The sequence below is a fragment of the Vidua chalybeata genome, chromosome Z (assembly GCF_026979565.1).
Source record: "Vidua chalybeata isolate OUT-0048 chromosome Z, bVidCha1 merged haplotype, whole genome shotgun sequence".
In the NCBI taxonomy this organism is placed as follows: domain Eukaryota; kingdom Metazoa; phylum Chordata; class Aves; order Passeriformes; family Viduidae; genus Vidua; species Vidua chalybeata.
Window position 1 is genome coordinate 40,012,366 of NC_071570.1, and position 27,282 is coordinate 40,039,647.

The window sequence follows — 27,282 nt, forward strand, 5'->3', positions numbered from 1 at the left end:
TTGTAAAAAATGTCTTGATCTAATATTTTGCTCTTCTGCAGAACAGCTTTTGAGTTGAAGCTGCAGAGAAAGACATTTTTATGTTTTAAATACTTTTTAAACACAGTTAAAACACAATGTAAGCCTATCTCCCATTCTGCTAAAGTTGAAATCAGCAGCAAGTTTCTTGCCTGCCCAAACTTTAAAACAAGCTGAAGCAAGATCCTTCCTCTCTGATCTGCACTGTTGTTGGTTGAGCCCCTGGTCTCTGTTCCCTTCAGGTCTGTGGAGGTTTTGGATTTGAATCAAACTCTTCTTTCAAATACTGCAGTTTTAGAAGGGATCATTCCTGTAATTTTCTGTATGATTTGCCTGCCATTATTTGCCTGATGTTCTCCAGCTAGAAACACTCTCTGCTTTATGGCGTTTTCTTTTCAGCATCCCAACTGCATCCATTGCCCATGGTGAGGTGCTTCTAGGTTAGTCAGGTCTTCCTCAGAGTAAATGGAAGATGATGAGGGAGTTGAAATTTCATCTGTCAGGGAGGTCACAGAAAAGAAGGGCAGTAAAAGAAGGGAGTTTCCTGCAAAGCCTGGACTGGTAACACTGACAGGCAGCTTTATATTGGGGAATTAATTACTAAACAACCTCTTCCTCATTTTAGGGTTGTAACTTGGTTTTGTTCATCTTAATCTATTTTTTTTTTGATATTTTTCTCTCCTTCAGCTATAATTAATCATACTGTTTTATGGTGAATGTGAACTGGATGTTTCTTTCAGGCAAACCTACATTTTTCCCCTCTTTCTGGTCCAATGCATTTACATGCCTTTATAATTTACATACCTTTATAACTCCTATTCCTGGTGAGAATAGGAGTCAGGGAATTTTTGCAAATAAAAACTGAAATTGTCATTAAAAAAAAAAAAAACAAACCAGAGACTCAATCTGTTGGCAGGGCTTTGTTTAATTATCTTTCCACAAGAGTAAAAATTTCAAAGTTCAAACCCAGATCTCAGCAAGCACTTTCAAACTCCTTGGCATTTAAGTGTGGAAGCCCCAATTGCTCCTGTCTTGGAAGGATTCTGGCATGGTTTTCTGTAGGTAGTGAACACAGGGAGTTCAGTTAATTAAAGCTGGTGTTAGTGGTGAAGCTCAAGCCCATGCATGACAGAAATGCAAATAAATTAATGGGCTTATGACATCCGACAGGTTATAGTGCCTCTGAGAATCAATCTCTAATAAGAAACTGGAATCAAAAGAAAAAGTCACCCTCAAAACTTGGGCTAAAACTGAAAACATCCCTGAGCGTTGCAGTGATATTCACAAAGAGCTGAATGGAACACAGCTCACCTGAAGCTTTGTTATCCCAGCAGGGTAGCTCATGCAAGCTGGTGGCAGGAGTTATTAACCTCTCACCTCAGAGATGCTGTTGGCTGTCTCCCCTGAGATGATGTGATTTATGCTATTCCTCCCCTTGCTCCTTCTAGGAGTTTACAGATGCCTCTGTCAGTTCTCCCCAGCTGCAGGACCGAGTCTGTCCCTGCTCTGTTGCTTCAATGTCTGTTGTCTGTGTACGGGTGCCTCTTCAGTGGCTTAGTCAGGCAAGTGAAATGGTGTGTGCCAGATTGGAACAGGAGAACCTCAACAGTCACCTCTCAAAATGTCGTGAAGCTGGAAAATGTTGTCATCAGGGCTTGTTTCTAAGGATAGAAAATGTTAACAGCAGTGTAAGTGTGTATAAGATTTTCAAGATGTCATTAGCATAAATCATTCTGGTGTGTGACCAACCCATTCTTCACTGGGGGGAAGTTCTCATTTGCAAGAACTGTGGTCTAAGTGCTGATGTTTGTGGCAGAGGCACAGGGTTGGGGCTGAGCCTGAGCTTTTGAAGGCTGTATTGCTTAGTAACATCATCTGATATACAAGACATTTGGCCTCAGCCAGGGACAAGGAGGCCCCTTAAAATGCTAGCATGTGCTTTTTTCTTTGAGCAAACTGGAGTGATTGGTGTTTTAAATACAGTGGAAAAATGGAATGGAAAAAAACAACAGCTGGTCCAGAGAAAGGCCAAATGAACTCTGTTGTGTAAGCCCAGGGATAAGAAGGTTATAGCATAAGCTGTGTTAATGATATCATATGAAACCTTGAAAGAATAGCATTTTGTTTCAAGATTAATTCCAGACTGCCTTTGTCTTATTTTTCTTAGTAATCTAAATCAAAACCAATCTAATTAAAAGTCGTTGTTTAACTACCACTTCAAAGACTATTCTGTTCATCTTTCTGTAACAGTTTCTCTCACATCAGAGATGTTATACATTAATTTAGTTGGGGTACTTTACACCTCTTGAACTGTGGTTTGAACATTTAAAACTGAGATGTCAAGTTTCAGGAATTATGGGTGAGCTATAGTAGCTATTGTTCATGAATAATGAACTTCGGTGCAGGGGATGTTTACTTGATGAGGTGCTTTCTTGAGAACGTGGCTTCTGTGTCTGCAGCACACCACAAGCATGAAAGTCTTCAGATAGGTGCAAGAGGATTGAGAGATGGAGAAAATTGAACACAGAATTTCACTAAGTTGACCTGTCAGTCCGTGCTATCCCCTTCCCCATCTTCCTTTCAAATTTCATCTCATGTGATGGTGCCAAGAGGACTGAACAGCCTACAGTATTTTATGGAAATCTGTATTTATTTTGGATGTTTCTAAGGATGGCTGATGAGGCAAGGAATAGGATCCAGGCATTCTCTCCAGCCTTCACCCTTGTTTATACAAAATTGCTCATGTTCATCTTGCTTCTCACAGTCCTTTCATTATGAAAATAAGTCATGATAGCTTTGAGCGATGTCTGGAAAAAGTGATGTTTTCTTCATAATTTCAGAAAAAGCAAGGGGAAAAAGCAGTTGAAATTTAAGTCCTGTAAATGTAACATTAAAAATCAAACCTAAGGTTTTGTGCAGTCCATTAGAACAGCTAATTAGTTCTGTTATAAAATGAATGGTGTTACCTATTCATTTGCTCTGTTAGTTCAGGTAAATGATTTCTGAATATTACTATTAATTGGCATCTTCAGACTGATTTGTAATTTTTAAGGTTTTTACGTAGTAAAACTCATTGGTAGCAGGTGAAGTGGTTAGAGATGCCTCTCTTTTAAGCTTGGGTCTTGCTACAGAAATTGCTTTGGTCCTGCCTATTTCTAAGATCCTGAGGTGAGAGCAGGACCATGACAGTGACAGATGGGGTGGGGATGGGGTGAAGCAGACGTCGCTGTCAGGTAAAATGTGTTTGCCAGACAGTGTTGGATAACCCTTCACATTGGAAGCACAGGTCTGCTTTATTTGCTCTCTAATCACACTGTGTGGTCCAGTATGTGGTTTACATGCCCTCCTCAGCATGGAGGTGGCTGTTTCTTCTGGATCTGCAGAACTTTCTGAGCTTGCAGTTAGCTAGCGGCTTGCTGCTTTGCACAAAGTAAACAGAGGGGAGAGCTGAGCATCCTGTGTGTAGAGAGAGGGTTGCAATGGGGGTGCAAAAGCTGTTGGGGGTGAAGGCTGTAGGGAGCACAGCTAAGATGGCTCTGGCAATATGGGAGTCTCAGAAAAGGCTGTTTTTCCTTGATTCTCACATGGAACTGGCACCATGACCTGAATTCTGTTGTGTTTCAGCCTGTGTGCTATGTCATGTCCAATGTGCTCCAACAGGTTCTTGTTTGTCCCCTGTAAACTTAGACTTAGTGAATTAATGAGCAGGTACAGTTTGTAGAAAGGGATCATTGGAGAAATCCTGAGAATGTCACCACATAAAATAACTTATGTGAGTACCAAATCTCGTCTTCACTTCACTAAAAGCCAAGGACACCTGTTTTTCCCACGAGTTTCAAAGCATTTGTAAAACACTGATTACTGTCTTGCTTTCAGGCTTTTAAAATCACTCTCAAGTCTTTTTAGTGCACACTACCTATTAATTATGAAGAAATACTTTTGAGAAAACAAATGTGAAAAGGAATGTGTTTATACCAATGAGCTAAATAAAACATTGAAATGCAACACTAAAATAAAATTTGGCAAATTTGTAAGGGGACCCTAATGGACCTCTGTTCGGCTACTTGGATTACTGAAATAGTTTTGTTTAAAACTTACAGGGAGTACTGCAAATGCTTTATATTTGGTTTTAGAGTACATTTCTTGCATCTCCTTGTCCCTCTGTGTGTTTTGCAGACAAATTGTATGATATATTTTCTTTGACGTACCACAAGTGCATCTACAGCTGACACAGAGAATACCTTCTGGTTAGTTCTGAAAAAAGCAGGGATCTGTCCTCCTACTTAATAGATTTTAGATAAGATGTTGGAAAAAGGGGGAAGTTTAATCTAGATTATTTTTTAACATTCCCCTACCCTTTTGTGTTATAAGTCAGAATTTCAAGGCAGCCAACTGAATTTTAGGCAGCTAAATTTAAAACTATTGATTACAATAAAATAGTTTAAATCCTAGAGGAGGAGCCAATAAATTCTCATTGCCAGTGCTCAGTGAAATAACCACATGTATATTTTACTGGATGCTTTGTTAATTTAGATAAGAAAATGCATCCTCATACATTTTTATTGAAATAATCAGGAACTGAGGTCAGATTATTTCTTAATCAGTCAAATCTGCAAGTACAAAGACAAACTTCTATTTGGAACTATTTTAAAGAAAAAATAATTTTATCTGCTTTATGCTTAGACTTGAAATTATATATTTCTATCTAGGGCTTCATAACTACCACGTTACAACTGGAGAACTCTCTCAAATCCCTGTGTTGTAATCTGAATTCTTGACTTATTTTCACATCTGAGGGAGGTACAGTAAGAAGACAGATAAATCTGTTTTCTTGAAATCTGCCCAATGTTTTTGTGGTGGCAGTTCCAATAAATAAGGGGGTAACAGTAAGGATAGTTTCAACTAGTCTCCCCAGGTCCTTTGCAAGTGCATGTTCAGTAACCTCTCTGTTACCATCTAGAGATTGAAATATGTCACAGTCAAAGCAGTACTTTTTGAAGGCTGAACTAGAAACTTTTATTTCTTATAAATGTGAGTGTATTTGAGTAACTGAATGATAAAATACCCAGAAAATACTAATCCAGTGCCCGAATGTGTAGCAGAAATCTGACATTGTAAACATATAGAATAGCTGCAAAATCAGGCAGTTTATATGGTGAACATAAAGAGATCATCTTTAATAACTTTGCCTGAGAAATTTTATTTAAAAGATGCCTATGGTATTCTCTATAATATGTATTCTGGTTGACCATGTAACTTTTTATATGTAAGGTAAGTGCTGAGCTGGCATTTGTTCTCATTGTGAAACATTGAGGATACTCATGTTCACCACTATTCCCACACAATGAGATCATGTTTGTGCTGATCACTGAAATACTCCAGTGTTCTTTGGCATGGCTGCCAAGTAGCATATAGCACTCTTGGTGCATACATTGAATTTTCTCAGACTCTTGCTCCGAGTGGCCAGATCCTGACTGCTGAGAGGAATGGCTGGGCTGTGCCTCTGCCATGAACATTGTCACAGCAGGTCTGACAGGCACAGCTATCTGCTTGCTGGTTTTGACTCTTAGAGCTGTTTGGAGATTCCTGGGGGATGAGCTGAACAGCGCTTTCCAAGCTCTCTGTGACCCAAAATGAGTCTGAGCATAGTGGAGGTGTCAGGGCAGAGAGTGCTGACATCTGAAAGAGAGTTGGCCTGAAAATGGTGTGAGGGGTTCAGATGCCTGGACTCCTGAGGGTCACAGCTGAGCTGAAACCTTGCCGAGTATTCAATGAGGGGTGTTGTTTGGTGTTTTGAGAAAGGAAGAGGTGCAGTTAGGGAAGGAGATGCAGAAGAATGCTGTAAGATCAGGACAAGGAGCAGTACAGTAGTGGGATGATGTGAAATAGCTTTAGTTCATCAGCCGTGCCTTTCACACATAGTTTCTAACCAAGTTGCTGAGATTCAGCTTTTGTGAGGGTGAAGCTGTGAGCTGGAGCAGTCTCAGAGTGCAGGGAGGCTGCATCCTCTTCTGGGACCACTCAGCAGCCTGGGTAATCACAGGAGTGGTAGTATCTCCCAGCTGTGCTGTGCTGCCTGTTTGTGTTTGCCTCTGACTTCCTTCCTATCCCTCCTGGAGAGGAGGCAGGAGCAGCTGGTCCCAGCTGGCTCTGTACTAATCATTTGCAAGCACAGAGAGATGGAGATGGCTGATTCTGCTTTATTAACTTGAAGGGAAATGATGAGCCGGAGAGGAGTTCCTGTGGTACGCAGGTTGGGTCTTGGGGACCTAGAGGAGGTACTTAAACCCACTGAAATTTGTGATTCTGTGTGGGGAAGCACAAGCAGGCAAAACGGTGCTGGGCATATGTTAATATCTGATTTGTGAGAGATGCTTCTGCCTGAATGAAGGTGCAAACAAGACTATATGCTGAAGTTAACAATATGGATCTTATTTAACAATGAATGTGAGGTAGAGAAATAGGGAGAAGTAGAAGGGGGAGGACGAAGGAGGGTGAGATCCTTCTGCTGTAAGATCAGGACAAGGAGCAGTTCGGTAGTTGGTCTTTCTTCACTTGGCGTCCTGGAGTACCACTTTATACAGCCCAAATCCCAGGGAGCCACGGGATGGTCACAGATGGTGATCCCACAACTTGGGGTGATACATGGATGTGCAGATGCTTCCTTTTCCACCGTTTGCCACAGGAGGAATTTTTGTCCAGATGTGTTAACCAGGATGTGCTAACCAGATCCTGCCACCAGGCCTGGAATAGTGCGTTCCTATTGCAAATTTCTCCCTTCTGTGCTTAACTCAAGTTCTCACGGTGGTGATTTATCTTATGGCAAGTTCCATCTATGACCTTGACAGTGTTTGAAACAGGCACCTGTACTCCTCAAGCCCTTTAAACATACTGGTTTGGGCATGATGAGGATATTACAGGGAGCATTTTGCTAAGGGTGTCTGTGTAGAGGAAGTCCTTTCTCGGTTGTTGCAAGGCTGAAAAAGACAATACAGGCCCCTTGGGTGTATGGAGCAGCAGTCTGTCCTCACCAGGGAGGGACAGTGACATACTGAGGTTTTTGCAGAGGGCTATTCTTTGATTCTGTGAGCTGAACAAGAAAGCAGCTGCCAAATGAGTGGAAAGTTCAAATTACATGGAGTAATGTACTCCTAGGAAAACATCTGACATAGCTTAATTTTTAATTGTCCCTTATTGTCTTGGGTTTAATCCCTGGGTAAAAGAACAAGAACATTCAGACAGAAGGACAATCAGGGTTGCAATGGGGGTGCAACACATTGGCAATGATGCAAAACATTGGCAACTTCAGGCATATGTCTCCCACTTCATTGTTCTCTGTGTACCTCCTGATGCCCAGCACATCTATCATTCCATCTTTACAGCCGGAATGGCAATGAGCAGCAGACAGTATCTGATTAAGTGCATCAGTCAAGACAGGTCCAATTTTAGTTTCATTCTACTTCAGAGTGGTGTGACTTCACTGTTTGATATTCCATGTTTTTGACAGCAGGAATGTCAAAGTTAAACAAACCTTGCCGAGTTGTAAGCTTTCTTTCTCTGTGCTTGTTTTTGCTGGGACTTGGGGGTTGTCAGCATGGGCTTGTACGTGATTAAGTAGTTGTAATAGTTTCCTGTGTGAATACTTCTTCACACTCAGAAAGCATTTATGTGACTTAGCTTGGCCTGTTTTAGAAATGCTTATAAAAAGAGCTAGTTTGGTTATCTGTTCAGTTTTAAATTCACACACTCGCTTCCTTTTTTAGAGCAGTTCTCCCATTACAGCATGTGAGTCCTTACTCTTACATTAGTTTTGTCTGTTTATAAGAATTAGTTTTGTCTGTTTATAAGCAGACCCTGTGTGTAAAAAACGACCTTATTTCAGGAGGGGTACTTAGAACAGGGAAGAGGATTGCTCACTGCATTTGATTTGTAAGCAATTAGTAAGTTCTCACAGCAGATCAGCTATGAAAGTTTGCCCACTTTCTTATGAGTGAAAGTATTGCTTGTACAGTGACTGTGTTTCAACACAGTTTATTGACCTCTTGAAAAACTCACCCCTAAACTGTGTAATTTGTTAATACTTAAACTAAAGGCATGACTTAGAACAAAGTGAAGGGTTTTGGAAGAGTCATAATGTAGCAAGTTATGAACAGTGTGGAATTTATTCTTCTAGCATCATTCACACCTCCTGTCTGGGGTTGTAGAGTGGCAAAAATGACAGAGCTCTTGTGCAAAGAGAAGGGAACTGATAGTAGAAAGTGAAGACACAAATCAATGCTACTATATTTTGTGTGACAGTCTTCACTTGTAGAGTTCTCCTCTACAACTCAGTCATTCTCCTCTTCTGGGAACTTCCAGACATTTTCACCTTGCTTCTGCAAAGCACTGTGTACCTCCAAAGATGTTGAAGGCTGGTTATGTGTAGTTAGCACCTTGAAGTCTCTTTGTTTTCCACTGTATGCCACACTCTTCCTTGAGCAACACCAGCCGGAAACAACAGCGCCTTTTTTGTGGAAATCTCAGATAATGCCTTTAAGTGAGGTGAGTCGTGCTTTCTCTTTTAGGGAGTTTGGAGTGGTGGAAGGAAAGGAGAAATTAACTGCTTAACAATCAAGCTCATTTTGAATGGATGAGTTGTTCTAAATGAAGAAGAACTTGCATGGGTTTTTTTTAAAGTGAGATCCCTGATAGTTAAAGATTAGAAAGCTCTTTCTTGCAAAGGACTGACAAAAAATGTTGTCACCTGATGAAAAATTAAATTTATTTGTTAGAGGGTAGATTTTTTTTTCAAATACAGAAACCATACAGATTAAACTGTCCTGAAGAAGTTTGTGGAATACTGTTTTTTTCTTATATGGCTGAATCTTACAGATAATTTTAAGTATTTCCTAGTAGCTGAAATTTAAGGGTCTTTTCTGTTGTTTTTAGTCAAGTAGGATATGTAGGGTAGTTTCAAGGGACCTTTTTATTTTCACTAAAAACAATTTGGAATTTGATCTTAATACCCAACCATTTTGCTGAAGTTTATCAGCCATTTCTATCTAGAAGCTGATGAAATGTCATCTACACCATTTCTTCTGACTGTGCAGTCAAATGCCTGGATATCACATATCCATGTTGGGACATGGTATGTTACTTGTTGGGCTGAATCAGTTTTTTTAATTAAAGATTCACATCTGCAAAATTATTATCCCAGAACAGCTAGAAACTTCTGAGTATTGCTGCTTGAATTTCATGCAGTTTGTTACCAACCTTGTTTTTGTTTAGTCTTAGACTGTCCTGGCGACACTCTCAGCACTACATTCCTTTCCTGTTCCCAAGAACTGCAACACTATTTCTATCTGTGTTATACCTGTTCTTCAGAAATCCATAGAAACCTTCAGGGTAGGAGTACCCCCTTTCTCTCTTCTGTTTCTTTTTTCTGTTTTCTTTCTCTCTCTCTTCTTCTTTTTTCTTCTGTGGAATGAGCTGTGCTCAGCAGTTATGATGGAAATGAGGCTTTCCTCAGGCAGCACTGTTCCTAGTCTCAGGCCATTCCTCACTTCTTGGATAGTCCTGAACTGCTGGGCTCCCAGTCAAGACTTCCATGCCTGGACAACAGGGTGCCTGTGATTTCTCAGTAAATCTGAAAGCACTTGTAACACTTTACTCATTGAAGGTGTTATAAATGAAAAATGATCCAGCCGAATTAAAAAAATAAAAAAAATTATTTTAGCAATAGAGATCTAACTTAGCCAGCCACAAGGAAAAGGACAGTGCCGAGCCCGGGATCGGCGCTGGGTGCAAGACACAGAGATCAGCCTCAGCAGAGGTTTCACTCTATGCTCCAACCCCACCATCCTGGTACAAGCGATTTTTATAGGGAAAATTTTGCCTGAAGCCAGTATTTCGGCATTCAGTCCTTTGTTTCATTCAAAGTCCCATAAGTTGATGAGATTTCCTTCTCGGTGACAAGGCAGAACAATTCGAAGTCCGGTGTCATTGAAACCCTTGATGAAATTTATAGGAACACGGTATTCACATGTCTCAGCCCGGGGGGATGTTCCTGATGTCCATCTTGGGTCATTCACGTGATGATCAGCACCTGGGTGTCTCCATATCGCCTCAGATAAGGCTCATCTCCTGGCCAGCCACATCCCTTTGCTTTTAAATCGGGTTTCAACATACACCTGGTTTTGCCTGAGAAGGGTGGGGGGCTTCTAATGCTAAAGGGTACATTCTAACAATTATTTAATATTAGATATCATGCAAAAAATGGCGCGAATTATACCTGTTACATATAACAAAGGTAAAAGCAAGGTAAGGTTATTTAACTTCAGAGGTGGATGGTTAAAAGAGAGTCAAAATTTGGAGAGACATAAATGCAGAGGTAGAACTGTACTTTGTAGCTGCCTGTATTTTAGTGTGGCTTCAAGATGTTATCCCTCTCTGCTCTAACTAAAAAAGCTGCCAGGAGTCTTCACGCAGTGGGGATCCATTCCTTAGATGTCACCTGTCCAGGTGACGTATCCCACACAGGAGGTTGTCCATCACTGAGGAGAGTTCTTTCTGCAGAATCCTCTGGCTATCTGGCATTCATTTTCACCTCTTCCCTGATTTTCATACAATACGGTGCCTCATGCTTAACCAGGACTCCAAACTTTTCCCTGAGGGTTGTTCACCACTGCTGTCTCCATGACTTTATACATTTTTACCTCCAGTGCTATCAGCTGCCCAGACAATTAGCAATACTTTTTGCTAGCTGTAAACAGAAAACGTGAAAGCTGGCCTGAGCTTTTATTTGGCCATAAACAAAGCACTTAACCAGCAGTCTGAATGGAGATTTTTGTTCAGATAGCTGTGGGGAAGGTTTTTCTTAGCTCAAAACCCTTAAAAATGTAGATAATGAGAACTGTGCTTCATAGAAGTAAGAATGCTGAAAACTGCGCAAATGTGCAAGGGGATTAATGAATACCAGCTCATAAATAGCCCCTCACTGAGGAGACAATTGCTGTGACTGAACAAAGATTGAGGGAGACGGGTGGAGTGGTGCTGCAGTGTGGGTTAGTGGGGTTAGGTTATAGCAGTGATAGCTCATTGCTGTTGTGTACAGGACACTTGTGCACAGTGGCTCAGTTCTAAATGTGGCCGGTGTTGTTTATTAATGTGGCATATTTCAATTGCACACATTATGTGTTATCAGAATCGAGGCATCTTTCAGGCTTACATCAGAGAACACATTTCTGAAAATGTGAATGTATAAACCAAGATACTTACCATCTTTTACACCAAGAGATACACACACCCCGGTGGTGCCGCATTTTGTTAGGTACACAAGATGGTGTGATTATTCTGTCTGCGCTTGGGTCTAAAGGGCAAACAGCTCATTCATGACAAAGGTAAAGCTGGTGTGAAGGGACCCAGCTGCCAGATCATCTGTTCTTCAAGGGCAGAGTGTCTGGGTAGCTACTTCTCAGCACTGGGAACTGCTGGACTGCTGGAGGTAATGTTGGATAACTGTCCCCTGCCGCATAGTCATGGAGGTGATGCTGGAAAGGCTGTAAGCATTTGGAGCTGCCTTTCTGGCCTGTGGATGTGCCCCATCTGGAATTAGGACATCTTCTTTCATGAGTGAGATGACAAGGGACTACTGCAATACATGTAACAGAAACAAGTGCTCCTGATCCTTTGTAGGACTTGAGAAATCCCACCGCTGTGGAAGCATTTCTCAGGGTCGGGGGTTGCGGGGATTGGAAAAATGCCAGCAGTTGCTGTGAAACTGGCATCTCATTTGCTTTTTAGGCCCTGCATTATTTAAGTTGCTGGTATTTCCCTGGTAACATGGACAGCTGGCATTCAAAGCTAGAGTGAGTGGAGAGGCATTAGCTCCACTGAATACAGTGCAAGGTTGCTAGCAGCCCTACAGAGCAGAGGCTTCTTCCTGAAAAGCATTAGACGCACAGATCCTTACAGTGGAAGCAGTAAGTGTCTGTCCTATCATCAGGAAGGATGGCAGCAGGCGAGGATCCCGTGGCCACCCTGCTGGTACTTAGATGACATCTGCTGGTCAAGTGTCTCCACTTGTCAAGGATATTCTCCATGCACAGAACAAGCCATTCTTGGATGTGCCAAGAATGTGTTGGACTTAATGTGTCATCCTGATGGGAAAATGAGCTGCCTGCGAGGAAAGCATATCCCTTATCTTAAACTATCAGCTGGTGTCATTGGAGGGGTTAGACCCAATCCATAGGAGAGAAACTCCTTGAAAAGGGCATCCTCAATTCAATTTTTTTTTAGCTTGGCTCTGTCTCACAATGTTAATCCCTTGTGTTTGAGTGGAGTGACTTTTTGGTGCATGTTTAATCCATCTCAGGAAATTCAGAATTTAACTGGACAGCACCTTTAGCAGTCTGGTGTCACTTTGGAGTTGCCTCTGCAGTGGTCAGGTGGGTGGCAGCCAGAAGAGTCACTTCCAGCTAATATCATCCTGTAAGTGTTACAGCCATACAGTTCAAGCTTGAAAATATTTTCAAGACAGCATTGCTTTTTACTCTTCCAGATACCCACAGCTTTTTCAAACAGCAGCAGCATCAGAGGGAGAGATGGGAGCAAAATCACACAGCTGCCAGGAGGGTTTCTCGGCGCTCTGTCAGCAAGGAGCGATGGGTGGAGACGCTTGTGGTGGCAGACAGTAAAATGGTTGAATATCATGGAAGTGACCATGTGGAGTCATATATCCTCACTATAATGAATATGGTATGTACAATGTTTTGGGGTTTGTAGATAGGCGAATGAAGCAAATCTGAATTTGGTTATGCTGCTGATCTTCTAACAGGTCTGCTCATGGAGAAAAATGTAGTATCATTAATATATATGAATTGAAACTCTGTATTTTTAAGTATTTTTACCTTGTATTTTGTATAGGCACAATTTTTCTCTGGAGATAAGTCTCATAGCTGTAAGTGCTAGCACTAGCTTTCTTTCCACTGAAATTCTCTGTCTCCCTTGGAACTTGTTGCTCAGTGGTGAATTCAGATTTTTTGCTATGGCAGAGAGAAATTCTACAGGTTTTAAGTATATAAATTCTTTCACATATCTGTGGATGAGAAAGGCACACAGGAGCCTGCTGGAAATTGTAGTAGCTTTGCAAAAGCTAAAATACCATTTTAGCGTTTTTTAACCAGCTTGTTACTGTTTTGGTCACAAATCCAAAGAGCAATATATGACCTATTATGAAGCAAGTTAACTGTCCCAGTTGAAGCCAATACAGCTGTTTTTCCAGGTAAATATCCTTCTTGGAGTACAGAGTTCACAATGGAATAAAGTAAAGTTGAACTTAAAATGCTTTCCTGTGTGGCAAGTTTCAAAATATAAGTTGTTCTGGGAAAAGCCATAGCATCTGCCCATAGATATGCCTTCTGTTATTAATACCTGTTATCAATATTATGTGTATCATGGTAGATATTGAGCTTGAGAGTACATTGAGGATGTGTTCTATCTGGTTATCATGGAAATGAGCAATATATGTGGAGGTAACCAGAGTATAATTCTAGCCATGGTGACTGATCTGTCCTGTAAGTTTATACAGTATGTTCCCAGCTGTGCCCCAAGCAGTGCCCCAGTTTGCTACTGAGGCAATGAGCCTGAGTAAACAGGTACAAAGGTTGTTCGAGCATGTGAGATTTTGTCCACATAGGGAAAAATGCTTGGAATAAAATCCAGTCATTATCAGATTCAGGAACAAACAAGACTCAATATTTTCTCTGCAGTCTGACCTTAGATATCAGGGTTATTGAAAATGTTTCAATTTTCACTAGAGTACCTTGAAAAAGACCCATACACGAATCAGACCTCTGTAAACACAATTTCTACTTAATTTTGGTATTTTCTTCTTTAGTGGTCTTCTCCATAAGAGTTTTGACCCAAAGGCAATCCATTTTGTTCATTCGTATTTCCTGTGATAGATGGTATAGGTCACACATACAGATATGTATAGATAGGTTGTGATTATCTCCTGCTCTGATTCCTTTTCCTCCTCTCTAGTTCAACATTTTGATGATGTTTATAACAATTGAGTCACATTTTTCCAGAGTTCAGTTCTTGTTCTTTTTTATGTGGAGTCTTTTTTGAATGGAGTTGTTATCTTTTTTGTTTGCTTTCGTACTTATCATCCTCTCCTGTACTCTGAAGAGTAGCCATTATTCAACTAATTTCTCTTTGCATATTACTGACTAAATTTGCTTTTTTTGTGACAGAATCTTGTTTGTTTAAAACAGGATGATTTGATATGCTGGTTTATTTGCACCCTGAGTGGTCCTCTCCATCAGTGTTGTATGACTGTAGATGTTGTGTTCCTTTCTGCTAGTATTTTTTATGAACTCAGAAATTTTTGAAAGGGCAGTGGACATAATGTAATCTTATTTGGGCTTTTGCTCTTTAGCTTAGTAACTTTTGCCAAAGGCTGTATCATCATTCATTAGGCAGAGTTAGCCTTTGCAGTAGTTGTAGTATTTATTGGATTTCAGTAAACTTGCAGTGATTCGAGAATTTAAAAAGCAAAACAGTACGCTAGAAGAAAATGTGTTTTCTCTCTGAAGTTGTGTTCTGCTATCGAGGAATCAGTTAATCTCGTATCTCCTGGCTCTGGCACAGGTCACAGGGTTGTTCCACGATCCAAGCATTGGCAATGCAATTCACATTGTGCTGGTCCGGCTCATCCTCTTTGAGGAGGTGGAGGTAAGGTTTTTATTTACCTCAAAATATCACTTACAAAACTTCTGGGTTCAATGCATAAAGCTGTAATTAAATTTGCTTAAAATAATGGTTTTAATTTACTCTGTTAAAACCTACAACATGTCTGGTTTTAGGAGAAATGATGTCCTGGATAGCAAAGAATTTTAAATGATGACTTCAGGTATTTCTGCATAAAATTGCATAGGAAACTGTAATTAAAACAGGCAGGTTAAGAATGGGGAAATGGAATCTCCCCAGTGTCAGAAGAACGTGGGATGCCAAAGAAGACTAGATAAGAAACAGAAACTACACATCAACATTCAGGATTTAATTTTTTAGCATTGCCTGAAATGTATTATGAAGTGTAGTGCTATGGAATTTGCAGATCTCTAAAGAGGCAGATTTCTTATTGTGCAGTTCAAACACATTTTTTCCTTTTAAAATCTCTTTTGAAGCAAAGAAAAATGAGGACAAAGTAGATGTTAATTGCTGTAACTAGTTGTCTATTGATAGTTTCCAGTGTCTCTGTCTCACAAATATGTTACTATGTGCTTAAATACATGCTGATTGTCATGATTCTGTGGTTATTTTTTAAATGCTGTGTACAATATAGCTAGCTCTGACCAGAGGTACACCTTTAAAGGGGTTTTCTCAGTGGCTTAGAATTTATAACCACAATCCAGATGGTCCCAGTGCTATTGAAGGCAGTAAACCAAACCTCATGGCTATGTCTTCAGAAATATTTACTGAGATAGAGTCCATCCTTATAGCTGTCAGCATAAGTAGGACAAAAACTTGAGGTAGCACCTAAACAGGACAGTTATGACCTGAGATCCATTATGCCCTCCAATTAACTGTATTTGCTAAACTTCTGTGGCTGTTTGGGTAAAAAAATGTGGATTCCTGTTCAGTTGAGGAATGGCAATGTTGGAAGTAACAGTGTTAAATACCTTTCAAAATTTGTTTTTAAGTTCCCCAGAAATTACTGTCTGGTAACAGTTAATCCCATACTTTGGTGCTTGTTAAAAATGAAGCAAACTGAGGCAATATAAAGTGAATGTCTCAGACAAGAAATTAGAAAATTCAGTTTTGGATTAATTTATTTTCCATACTTTTTATTTAAGGTTTTCAGTAATTTGCATGTAAACTGTATAATAATAAGTTGAGGAAAAAGCATTTATGACTGCATTGTTTCTCTTTGGAATTGAAATAAATACTCTGTTAGAAGCATAATTGTTGTCTGAATATGACAGTGTTCACATAACATTGAGTGACAAATTTGATCACAAAGTCCCACAATAAATAATCTTCACCTTTTCTTCAGAGGAAAATTTGATTTCAAGAGAATATAAAATGTTTGAAAGTTTCAGTTCAGTGTTGGATATTATGAACTCTCATAAGAGTTGTGCATGCTGTAATTTTTCTTGTAGCTGCACCAATTACAGAAATGTCGCATTTTAACTTAATGTTCAATGTTAGATAAGTAGGTGTCATTGCTCCTAACGATGGCTCTCACTTCAGGCAAAAGCATAATCGCTTACATTTAGATTACCCATCTTCACAGCTGACTTCAGTGAAGTGTTACTGCAATGCAGTGTGGTCTTTACAGTAATATATTCCTTCATTTCCCATTAGCAAGGCTTGAAGATAGTGCACCATGCTGATAAGACATTAGCCAGCTTCTGCAAGTGGCAGAAGAGTGTCAATCCCAAGAGTGATGTCAACCCCACACACCATGATGTGGCTGTCCTTCTTACGAGGTATGACAGCAGTGACTGGCTGTTGTTCAGTTGCATTTCTTTGGTGATGATATTTCCTTTATAGGCTCATGCCATCACTTAGTTCATGCTGCACAGAGCTCAGAAACGTGGTCGAAATGTTGATGACACTACATGTACAGAGGGGTTAGAGATGCATCTTAGTCACAAAATAGAGATCTGTGGGTCCCGAGAGGTGAGCAGTTTCCACAGCTCAGGCCATTTTCCCCACTTGATCCTATCTCATTTTGTGCTCAGTGACTGCTCTATTCTTCTTTGAGACAATATACCAAAACAAGATAGCATGTAGATGAACAGCTCTTGAAGAAATGTGCAGGTGCAGTCAGAAAGGAAGAGTATTGTGCAAACATGGTGCCATTCATTTTTAAGCTTTAAAGCATATGATTTTTAAATATCTTCATATTTAAAGAGACACAAAATGTTAAAATATTTTTTAATGTCTGAGCAAGGGAGGAACAGAAAACTTGAAAGTGAGGTTGTCTGACATTATGCAGGGAGTTTATGTCATAGTACGGAATGGGACTTTTGCAGGTCTGTAAAAATTGATTCAGTCTGCACAGAAATGGCAGAAATGATTGAGTCTATGGTGTGAAAAAAACAGCCCTTGGATAAAGTCTGTCAGGCAAAAAAACCCAACCTAAAACACCCCTCAAGTGGCTGAGTAAAAAAGAATCACAGAATCGTTAGGTTGGAAAACCTCTAATATCATCAAGAGCACCCTTTGACCATTCCCCACCTTCTCAACCTTTTCTCAGTCAAAAATCTTAAAATAAGAATGTGAGATAAAGTCTCACAGTGATGTGAGATTTTACTGTCCAAATATAAAGCACCCAGACAGTTCACTTGAATGAAGCTGAGCTATGGTGACTTTGGTAAAATGTGCTTTAAAATGCTGCCAGATGTGGTGGTTCTAAAACTTTGACTTATGGGAGTTGACAATAAGTGTATGTATCTAGTCACTACAGCCACATAAATACTGGCTGCAAATTACAGCATTTTAATATAGTAGTAGAACAAGTTGTTCCATACATGTTTGTAAAAGACTAACCACTACAATTTACTTAAAATGCAAATTAGTGCATTATGAGATGGAAGCTTGCTATCCAGTGTCAGTGACACTCCACTGGAGTTGGTTTTAAGCTCTTTAAATGGCACATCTCTTTTGTGATTCTAGAAAGGACATTTGTGCTGGCATGAACCGTCCCTGTGAAACCTTAGGCTTGTCTCACCTGTCAGGCATGTGTCAGCCTCACAGGAGCTGCAACATCAATGAGGACTCTGGCCTCCCCTTGGCTTTCACTATTGCTCATGAACTTGGACACAGGTACAGTTGACAGGGAAGGGGGAGCCTGTCTGAGTTGAATTTGTTATTTGCATGTTAATACTCAAATTGTGAGACAGAAACAAAACAAAAAGTGAATTAATCAAAACTTATTTCAAAGCAAAAAAAAAATTCTTAAGGTTTTGATGTGTGTTTCACATATACAACTATTCAGTACATCAAAATGAAATAATTAAGCGACAAAGAAGCATCACTCAATTGTGCTAATTTTTCCAACATGTGCTAGATTTCTATGCAATTACTTTGGATAATCTCCAGGTTGATCCAAAACATTTACAGAAAATGAACCTGTCTCATTAATGTTAAGGTGTTTCAGTAGTGCAGATTAGCTAGAAAACTCATATATTTTAACTCATATAGTGAAACTTATACAGAAAAACATATATTAATCTTATAATATATTTAATATTTATCTTTTTTTTTTTTTTTTATGAAACAGTAAAGTCTTTTTAGAGCATTTCTTAGTAAGTGGTATTTTCTGTATAATAATGCTAAGTGGGTACACTTCGGCCCAGGATAAATAAAGTTCCTGCATGTTTAGTTTTAGATATGGTTGTTTTGGTTTTTTTGGGTTTTTTTTTTTATGATTGGGTATTTTTACTTAAACTAAATTTCTCAGAATTTTAGATTTTTGGAGGTGTTTTGGTTGGTTAGATGGTTTATTAACTCACTTGAAAAAAAATTGATTTTTGAAACTGTTTTGACAAAGCTGTTTTGCTCAGGGCAGAGCAATTATCTCATGGATACCCTGGTTTGACTGTAATGCTGCACTTTTCAACTGGGCTATGTTGCTTGGCTAAGTCACGTGTTCATTGGTTTATCTACAGTCACATTAATTTCACTGTGTGCCCAGCCACCAATCAGGATGGAGTCTCTTACTTCCTCATAGGATATAATGATGATGATGATGATGGTGGTGATGGTAATGACCCTGTTAACCATTAATTTGCCACTATTTATTCAACTTCTCCGTTGCCAGAAAGGAAATTGTATAAATAAGTAATGTTGAAATCACTCCAATTGGATCTGGGTGCTGTGGGTTTAAGTCACTTAGTCCCCATAGCCTGTTGCTGGCAGGGAGCTGTTTTCATTCACACTAATGATCTGAGGAGGATTCTTCCCTGCAGACTGATCCATCTGTGACCTTCTCCTTGTCTAGACTGGCTGGCTGGTGACTCTGTGTCCTTTGGCGGCTGTGAGGCTCAGTACTGCTGTGCTTGCCCATGCAGGAGTGGTGCAGGGCCTTCCCTTAAGGACTGTCTCCATAAGGAATGTCAAATACTGTAGGGTTTGTTGTCACCCTGTTAACCTCAAGCCAGGCTAGTGTGCACAGGTTGAGAAGTTCAGGTATAGACAAATTTGTAAGAACAGATGAACAAAAAATAAGAAGACAGACATGCTCCCATACCTTAGATGAATGCCAGAAGTCAGCTCTTCCCCACACTGTCTCTCTAGATGTTTGCAGTCTTAGGATTCAATAGACCCTGTTTGTGGAAAAAAACCTGTCAGAAAGAGAAAATCGTTGCATTTATGCTTCTGACTCATTACTGGAATTGGTTCTGACTGAAATTAGCTCTGCTTTCAGAACTTTTGAGTCATGATATGATTACATTTTTGAGAAACGTAATCTTAAGTATTTTGAACATACTTTATCTGATTCGTGACTGAATCATGACCTGAATAAAGCTCTCACTGCTCTCAGGACTTAACACACCTCCAGGTGTTAACAATGTAGGTGTCAACATCTTCATATATCAATATCTATGTATGTTATTTTTTCAGATAATCTTCACTCTGAGGTGATGAAGAGGCATGTATGTTCACTCAGTTGAATACCATCCAAACTTTTGTGTTTATGACTTCTGCAAGCTGTTGAATAAAAAAAATTCTCAGCATGTTGGAGATGCTGGAGAGAACCTGCTGTGGAGATCTGTTTGCACAGATTGAGAAAATTAAATGGGATGAAGGAATAGAGGTTGGAGGAAAATTCACTGAACATTTGATAATTTTGTAAACAGTATCTCTGATGCAGTCTATCAAAAGTTCTAAAAATGAAAAAAACAGTAGAGACATAATTATGAGAGAGTCTAAGAATGTAACAAAGACTCATCTTAGTTAAAGTGGTGCAAGTTTGGGTTCAAGAGTTAGGGAGCAGTCTTAGCTGTTATGGTTGTAACCTGACTTTCAGGTTTAAACTTTGATTTCTGCCCCAACTGTGCACTAGTGTTTGGACTCCCTTAAAAGTACAAAAGTATAGTTTGTGACAGCCTGTTCTTTATTTTGTGTAGGGCAATATTGTTGTGCATAACAGACATGTTTGAAAGCCTGTGGGGGTGCAGATTTTTCATAGATTTTGGGTCGTATGTTCTGTGTGTACATTTTTTTTTAGCAAGCGGATAACTACAGCTCTGCAGGGGAGGAAGCAACCTAAGTGTTTTTTTAAGCATGGAGTGGAACATGGAGTATGGAGTAGGTAGGTGTTGTGGTACAGCCAGTCCGCTGGAATTATTAGTTGTTGTTTTTTATCTCCAGTTTTGGAATCCAGCACGATGGAAAGGAGAACGACTGTGAGCCTGCTGGAAAACGCCTGTATATTATGTCCCGACAGTTGCAGTATGATCCTACTCCCCTCACCTGGTCACAGTGCAGCAAGGAGTACATCACACGGTTCCTAGAGTGAGTGGTCAGGCTGTAGCAGTTGCCTAAATTGAGCACAACTCTGCTGGAGTTCAAAGTACATCTTGTATTATTGTACTGATTATTATAGGGGCTTTTAGTGTGCTTGAGTTAATGTCCGTGGGGAAACACTGCCCTGTTGCATACTTATTTGGGAAAAGCTCTGTCTAGTCTTGTAGTCTGGAATTGAACTTCAGTCTTGTCATATTGTCTTGGGTTTGGTGCAATCTGCAGCTTTTTGCAGTTACCAGGAAGAAAGAAGCCGTTCCATCAAGGGCCCTGACAGAACTTCATAGACTCTGCCTTTGGCCACAGTACCATGTGTTTGGCTTCAGTGACTTGTTAAAATCTGTTGCATTCTTTTTAAGACCAGCAATGTGGTATAACTAACCAGTTATACCATACTGAGTATATGCAAACCATACTGAATTCATGATACTTCCTTTTTGACAAGATGTATTTTGCCATTTTAAAACCATCTCTTGCTAGACAGAGTAACGATTTGTTTGCAGCATTTCAGCAAAACTTGGCTGGAATCTGGAAGTATTATTTACATGGGCCATAATCAAAATTACCTCTAAGAAATAGATACTAAAAGTCGGTGTAACAAAAAAGCTGTGGTGGTATGGAGTCTTTTAATATGGAATTTTTGTCTTTTAGTCGTGGGTGGGGATTCTGTCTGGATGACATCCCCCAAAAAGAAGTTCTGAAGTCCCCAGTCATTGCTCCTGGAGTGATTTATGATGTGCACCACCAATGCCAGCTTCAGTATGGTTCCAATGCTACATTCTGTGAAGATGTGGATGTAAGTGCTGAATGTTTTTCTTCATTCTCCTAGTAAGAATTCAAAATGCTTGACCAGCATGGAAGTGTATTCAGTGCACCTCATTTACAAATGCAGTGTGTTTTGAGTCTTATAGGCTAGATGTGCAGTGCAGGCATTGCCTAACACAATTCTGCATATTCTGGAAGCGAGGAGTTGTGCTGTTTGCCTTGTGGTTCACAAGATCTTTGCTGGGTCTCAACCATATCTATGGTTAAGTGCCTGGAGTGGAGTCTGCAGTGGAGTTATTTTGGTTTTAAACTTGTAATACTAATTCTTAGGTAAATTATTAATGCAACTTAAGTTGAGTTTTAAAATATTCTTCAACCTTGTGGCTTTCAATTGATCAAATCATTCTGGGAACAAATCTTCAGTTCCAGGAAGAGTTTTCTGAAGAAATTAGGGTTGTGTTCTCTTCCCATACATCCTGATTTTTCATACTCTTTATGATCTAACAAACAAAAGAATATTTCAGTCCCTGTGGAAAATATTTGTTTTGAAAAATCAGTATTTTTGTGTGGAACATTAGATATTTATGCAGAAGTGTATAATTCATAGAGTACCCTGGGGTCTGTCTCCCAGCATAGCAAATCAGTATTGTGAGGAGATGCAAGGGAGCAATATAGTCGCAGCAGCCCTCACAAGACCTTGGAGCCCTGCAGAGTGCTAGCTAAAATACAGTGATATGGTATTTTACTAGAATAATGGTCCCTAGAATGTTCAGGGGTTTTTGGGTCTGTACAGCATTGTTGAGGTTATCTTGGGTCTTGGGTCTTCAAAGAGATAAGAGCAGCTGGTTGTAGTAAAGTTGTTTATTGCATGAGTACATCAGTCTCGAAGGCAAGGAGTTCAGAGTATTAAAGTCCATGCTAAAAGCTTTCTGGCACAAAGTCTCAATGTTTTGAGCAAAAACAGCAGGAGCAGCAGCAGCTCCCACACCTTTTTTCTTCTTCTGCCTTCTTCTTTCTCACCCCAGTATAACGGATTTTATTAATAAATCATCCAATCAGCTAAAAGCACAATTCTAAAACATTTTTCTTACACCAATCTGAGCTTAATTCTAATGTGCAAAGGTAGTGTCAGTTCTTACCCGAAATCTATGTACATAATTTTATCTATCTATGGAAAAGGTACTATCTGTTTTCTTACCCAAAATCTTAGTATATAATTGTATCGATTTACGTGAGTAGTTCTATCTATTCTATCTAGAAACGCAAGCAATGCTGCTATGCTTTTGTTATGTCTGAAGCTAAGTTAAACTAGGCTTTAGGGCCTTTTACTAGCTAACAAAGCCTCTTAAGGCGCTTGAAACATATTTCTACTTACTTAAAACTAAAACTTACACTTCTGTTTCATGTCTGTATGACTTAATATATTTCAGCTTCTCTAGAGGTTCTAATTCAAACCCTGCATTTCTTTTCTCTCTGCAGGACTCAGAGAGGCTTCTATTTCTTGCACTCCAACACAGCATAATTATACGTAGAACAGCTCAGCAACAATTTTTCCAAGTGCTAGCCTAGCTAAGTGATCACCAATTTTCCTGTGGTTTGAGCCGCAATACTCAGTAAATGCTGGAGACAGCACCCAGCCTGCTGGCCCTGTCAAACACACATGTATTTTGGCTCTTGGCAGTGCTGGTATGAACACAGCCCTGGACTGGGCCTTGTTGATGTTGACCGTTTATTCCATTCAGATAATTGTGTGCATCTCCATCTACCCTTCTCTTAGAGAAATTATTTCTGATTAATCTTTTCAACCTTAATAGATAACACGATTACCAGTGTTGAACTACAGCTGCTGAATCTGAAGAAGGTATTGAAAGATTGCTTTCATTACCTGCTGTTACAGTTTCCTTAATTACTGTAATTTGTCTGTTGGTACAGATAGAAAATTAGGATGTAATTTTGCAGTATTGGCTCAGTCTGTCTCTCCTTGAATTTGAGCCTAATAGGCCTTTACATTCGCATCTCCGGATTAACCAATTTTACAGCTAGACATATGTCAGAAAATTCATTGGTATCCTCTCGTTTTGCATTTTACTGAAAGGCCTGTATTTTGCTGCTAGTTGTACTGCAGGGGAACTGGAAGCAGTAGAGTCAACCTGGAATGTTGAATCATCAGTCTTTTTGTCATTTTGTTTAAGAGGTCTGACTCTTTTTTGCCTTTCCTCTATTTACTTTGCCTTTCTCACTGACAAGCTGCTTTTGTTTTGTGCATTTTAATGTCTGACTGAATTCAATCCACAGATCCTTTTGAGAGAACAATCTGCATTTAGCTGAAGATGCCCTGGGATTCAGTGATTACACTTAGCAAAAACTAATATTTATAATTTATATAGTTGTTTTCATGAAGCACTTAGGCAGTGAAGTGTCCTGTGAAGTATATAAATATTGTCCCTCTAATAAGGCAAAGAAAAGCAAAATATGTATTAGATGGAGGAATTTTCCAGGTCATAGCTAGACCCATAGCTTCCTATAGAACAGTCTGTAGGATATCAGAATGCTCATCTTACTGCCTTTTTCTCTAAAACTTCCATTGGCTTCTGTGAAACTGAGTTTTTTTTTTTGATTCAACTTTCTTCAAGGCACAGACCCTATTCTTATAGATTGGGTGGAAAGTGTGTATCATACTGCTGATGAACAGAAAACCCACTTGCTTTGCAGTGAGTCCATAGCAGAGTCGTGAATTTCTGCGTGTTACTTCCAAAGGCATGCAGTACATAGTGCATCCTCTCATATTGTTGTTTCTCATATTGTAGTCCATCTCCTCTGCTGTTGTTTCAGTATTCTGGGACATGGAGATAAATATGGAAAATCCTTGCAAAGCCAAAGAATTCCCTTTGTGAAGTCTTGACTTAGAAATCTATGCGTGCACCTAATAATAAAAGTAACTGCCAATGAAAAGCTGTGTTCATTTTCTATGCCAGTTTCTCTGATGTTGTCTGATGCATGGTGCAGGAGTACACTTTATACACTAAAACCCCAAAATATATTCTGTGTACAAGAGTTAAAATAAAGGATTACTTTGATAATGAGAGAAAATTCATCAGCCAAAAAACTTGGGTAGCTCTGCCTTAAGACAGCTTCTAAGGCAGAAGGCCTTCATAAAGAATACTACCCTTAAACTATAAAAAGAGAACTGCAGAACAAAGTTTGTCTTGTGTACATTGCCTAAAAACAGTGAAACAAGATGCAGCAGCCCAGACATGGTATTCCAGCTGGAGGCTGGTGTGCTTTGACATGTTCCGTGCCATCAGCTTTTTTCTGGTGCTCTTGTTGACAAACCAAAGTAAACACACAATGGAGAAGGTAAATGATAGTGAACTCTCTCAAAACTTGTGCCCAAGCATAGCCATTTTAAACAGAAGCAGGTCAGAAATGGGCAGCCAAGCTTTGCATTTCCCACTTGGATGAGCTGCTAGCTCATTGGGGATGCATTTTTGGAAGTGTGTAGTTTATAAGTTAACTTCCAAATCTGGTATGTGACTTGCTCTCAGAATCCCAGTAGGAGCTGCTAGTGGGATCCTTCTTATCAACTCTTTTCTCTGATGGCACTTGGAGCCATCCCTTCTTCACAGGTTGATGCTGCCAGCTCTGTTCTCTTTTCCAGAACTGGACTATGGCATCCAAACACCCTGAGTCAGGACCCAGGCTTTTGCTTCTGCTGTTCCCGTTGGCAGCGTGCAGTCCCTCTGAGAGACCTGCTTTGTCTACTTTGGAAGTGGTGTTTCATGCAAAACCCTGATCACTCAGGAGTTCTAAGCATGCAGGGCTCCTGCATGCCAAACTAAGAAAAGCTGGTGTGCATGTGAACTGAAGAGGGAGAAATGGCCCTCCAACTCTGTCCTCCCTTTCTAGAGAATAGTTCTGACTCACTGAAGTGGGTTTGGTAAAAGGTAGCTGGAATGTTTTTTGCTCTGCTTTCTTTGTTGCCTCTCAGAAGTTTCTGTCCATTCTGTGGAGTTGAGCCACTGCACCTGGAGCAGCATCTGGAATGCTGTGTTTTATTGGCAACCTACTGCATTAAACTGGTACCAGTTTCTGAGTTACTTAAAATGCAAACATTCACTAACTAGAGCCTTTACTCTTCCTAGCCCACTGTGCTTTTTTCTCTGCCAACTAGCTGACTGCTTTTTTTTTTTCAGATAATTTCCTTGCCATCTGCCAAGCTGATGTTTTAAGAAGACTGATCACTTTTTCCTCATCTAGTTTTGCAACCTCCATTAATATTGTTGGAGACATGATGTTGTTTGTATTTGCCTGCCTGGCTTCTGTAACCTTCTTTGATTTCACTGTTTCTTTCAGGCAGACAGCAATGCAGAATTGAAGATGGTATTGGTTAGTACTCTTCAAATGAAAATTGTTCAAATTTCTGCTCACCTTATCTGCAAACAGCAGTGACCAAAGTTTGTTAAGCCATTTTTCTTGTGTTTATCTAGGAGTTGAGCAGCCAATTAGGAGAATATCTGAAGTCACAGAATTCACACGATAGTATTTACCTTTTTTTTTGTTTTTTTTTTTTTCAAATAGTCCCTTTTTGCAGAGTAATCACAAGTATATAAATTTGGACCCATGGCAGTTCCTATCTTGTGAAAAGCCCTGATCCCTCTGGGAATACAACTCTTACAAGGCTTTTTAAGTGGCTGTACAAAACTCTGGGAGGCTTTTGAAGATCTTGGCCATAGGAGTTCTGCCCTGCCTCAGACTGCTGCAGTTTTCTTCCTTTTTCAGAACCTTTGCCAGACTCTCTGGTGCTCAGTGAAAGGCTCCTGCCGCTCCAAACTGGATGCAGCTGCAGATGGCACTCGGTGTGGAGAAAACAAGGTGAGCCACACTGTTGGCAAGCTGTACTGCCTGCCAAAGCACAGAGAGGAGCCATGAGTAGCTCTGCCGTTGTTGAGTGTGAAGGAGGGTCATCCTGTGACATCTCCATTTACATTTCCACTTAAGTGTTCAACCCTCATGAGCTGTAATAACAAATAATTCACAGAAACTCAAAAAATTAATTATTTCCCTGTGATAACAATCTGAAGCTCTTTGTGCTTTCTCTTCTCTCCTCAGTGGTGCTTCTCTGGTGAGTGCATTACAGTGGGGAAGACTCCTGAAGCAATCCATGGCCAGTGGGGCGTTTGGTCATCCTGGTCCCATTGCACAAGGACATGTGGGGCAGGAGTTCAAAGCGCAGAGAGGCTATGTGATAATCCAGAGTAAGCTGAGTGCACTATTTTTACCTATTTTTTGTTTAAAATTTTTGAGGTTCTTATGACATTGGAAACTCTCTTGTATGAGACTGTTATCAGCAGGTGCCACATCAACACGTCACAGATACTGACACCTCTCTTCCCAGTTAGGCATACCTGTGTGAAATTCAGCTGGCTCATCTTTTACAGTCATCTTGTTCTTTATTTCTAACCCTCCACGGAGCTTATTTCAATGCAAAATTAATAAAAAATCATACTTAACATTTAGGCTTTGCAGAAATAGTGTAAATATTTTGTTTTATTAATACTGCAATGATAAATGTCCTCACACACTAGGTGAGAACAGTTTCTAGAAACCTGATCCTGAGGACTCACCTGTCATGTTTTCTTCTAGTCATCAGCCTTGTTTGAGCTTCAGACACATGAGTTGTCAGGTACAGACCATGAAAGGCAGAATTCCCCATTACATATCTGAGTTTATTAAGACTCTTCATCTCATTTTCACAAATCATTAGCAGCAGGCATCATTTATCTTTTTAGAGAGAACTGTCAAATGCATTGCAAAGCATAGTATTTAAAGCAGTCCATTTGATAGGTTAATTTGTTGTGAGCTCAGCCAGGTATTGTCAAGCACGTTTTTGGAATACAGGAGTTGTCTAGATTTCTGTGCTTCATGCTGACATATTTGAGTACTCAAACATGTGATGTGAACAGTATCTCTACACTGTCTAGG

The 27,282-nt window shown here is 39.9% G+C and overlaps 1 protein-coding gene across 1 annotated transcript in view; it reads left to right on the forward strand.

Moving 5' to 3' along the window:
* Window positions 1-27,282, forward strand: part of ADAMTS12 (ADAM metallopeptidase with thrombospondin type 1 motif 12) — a 143,509-nt gene that overhangs the window by 62,719 nt on the left and 53,508 nt on the right. Inside the window, exons 4-11 of the mRNA XM_053968776.1 lie at window positions 12,557-12,753; window positions 14,650-14,733; window positions 16,366-16,490; window positions 17,683-17,832; window positions 20,383-20,526; window positions 21,187-21,331; window positions 26,080-26,172; window positions 26,410-26,555. Of these exons, the coding sequence (XP_053824751.1) occupies window positions 12,557-12,753; window positions 14,650-14,733; window positions 16,366-16,490; window positions 17,683-17,832; window positions 20,383-20,526; window positions 21,187-21,331; window positions 26,080-26,172; window positions 26,410-26,555 (1,084 nt within the window). The remainder of the gene's footprint in view (window positions 1-12,556; window positions 12,754-14,649; window positions 14,734-16,365; window positions 16,491-17,682; window positions 17,833-20,382; window positions 20,527-21,186; window positions 21,332-26,079; window positions 26,173-26,409; window positions 26,556-27,282) is intronic.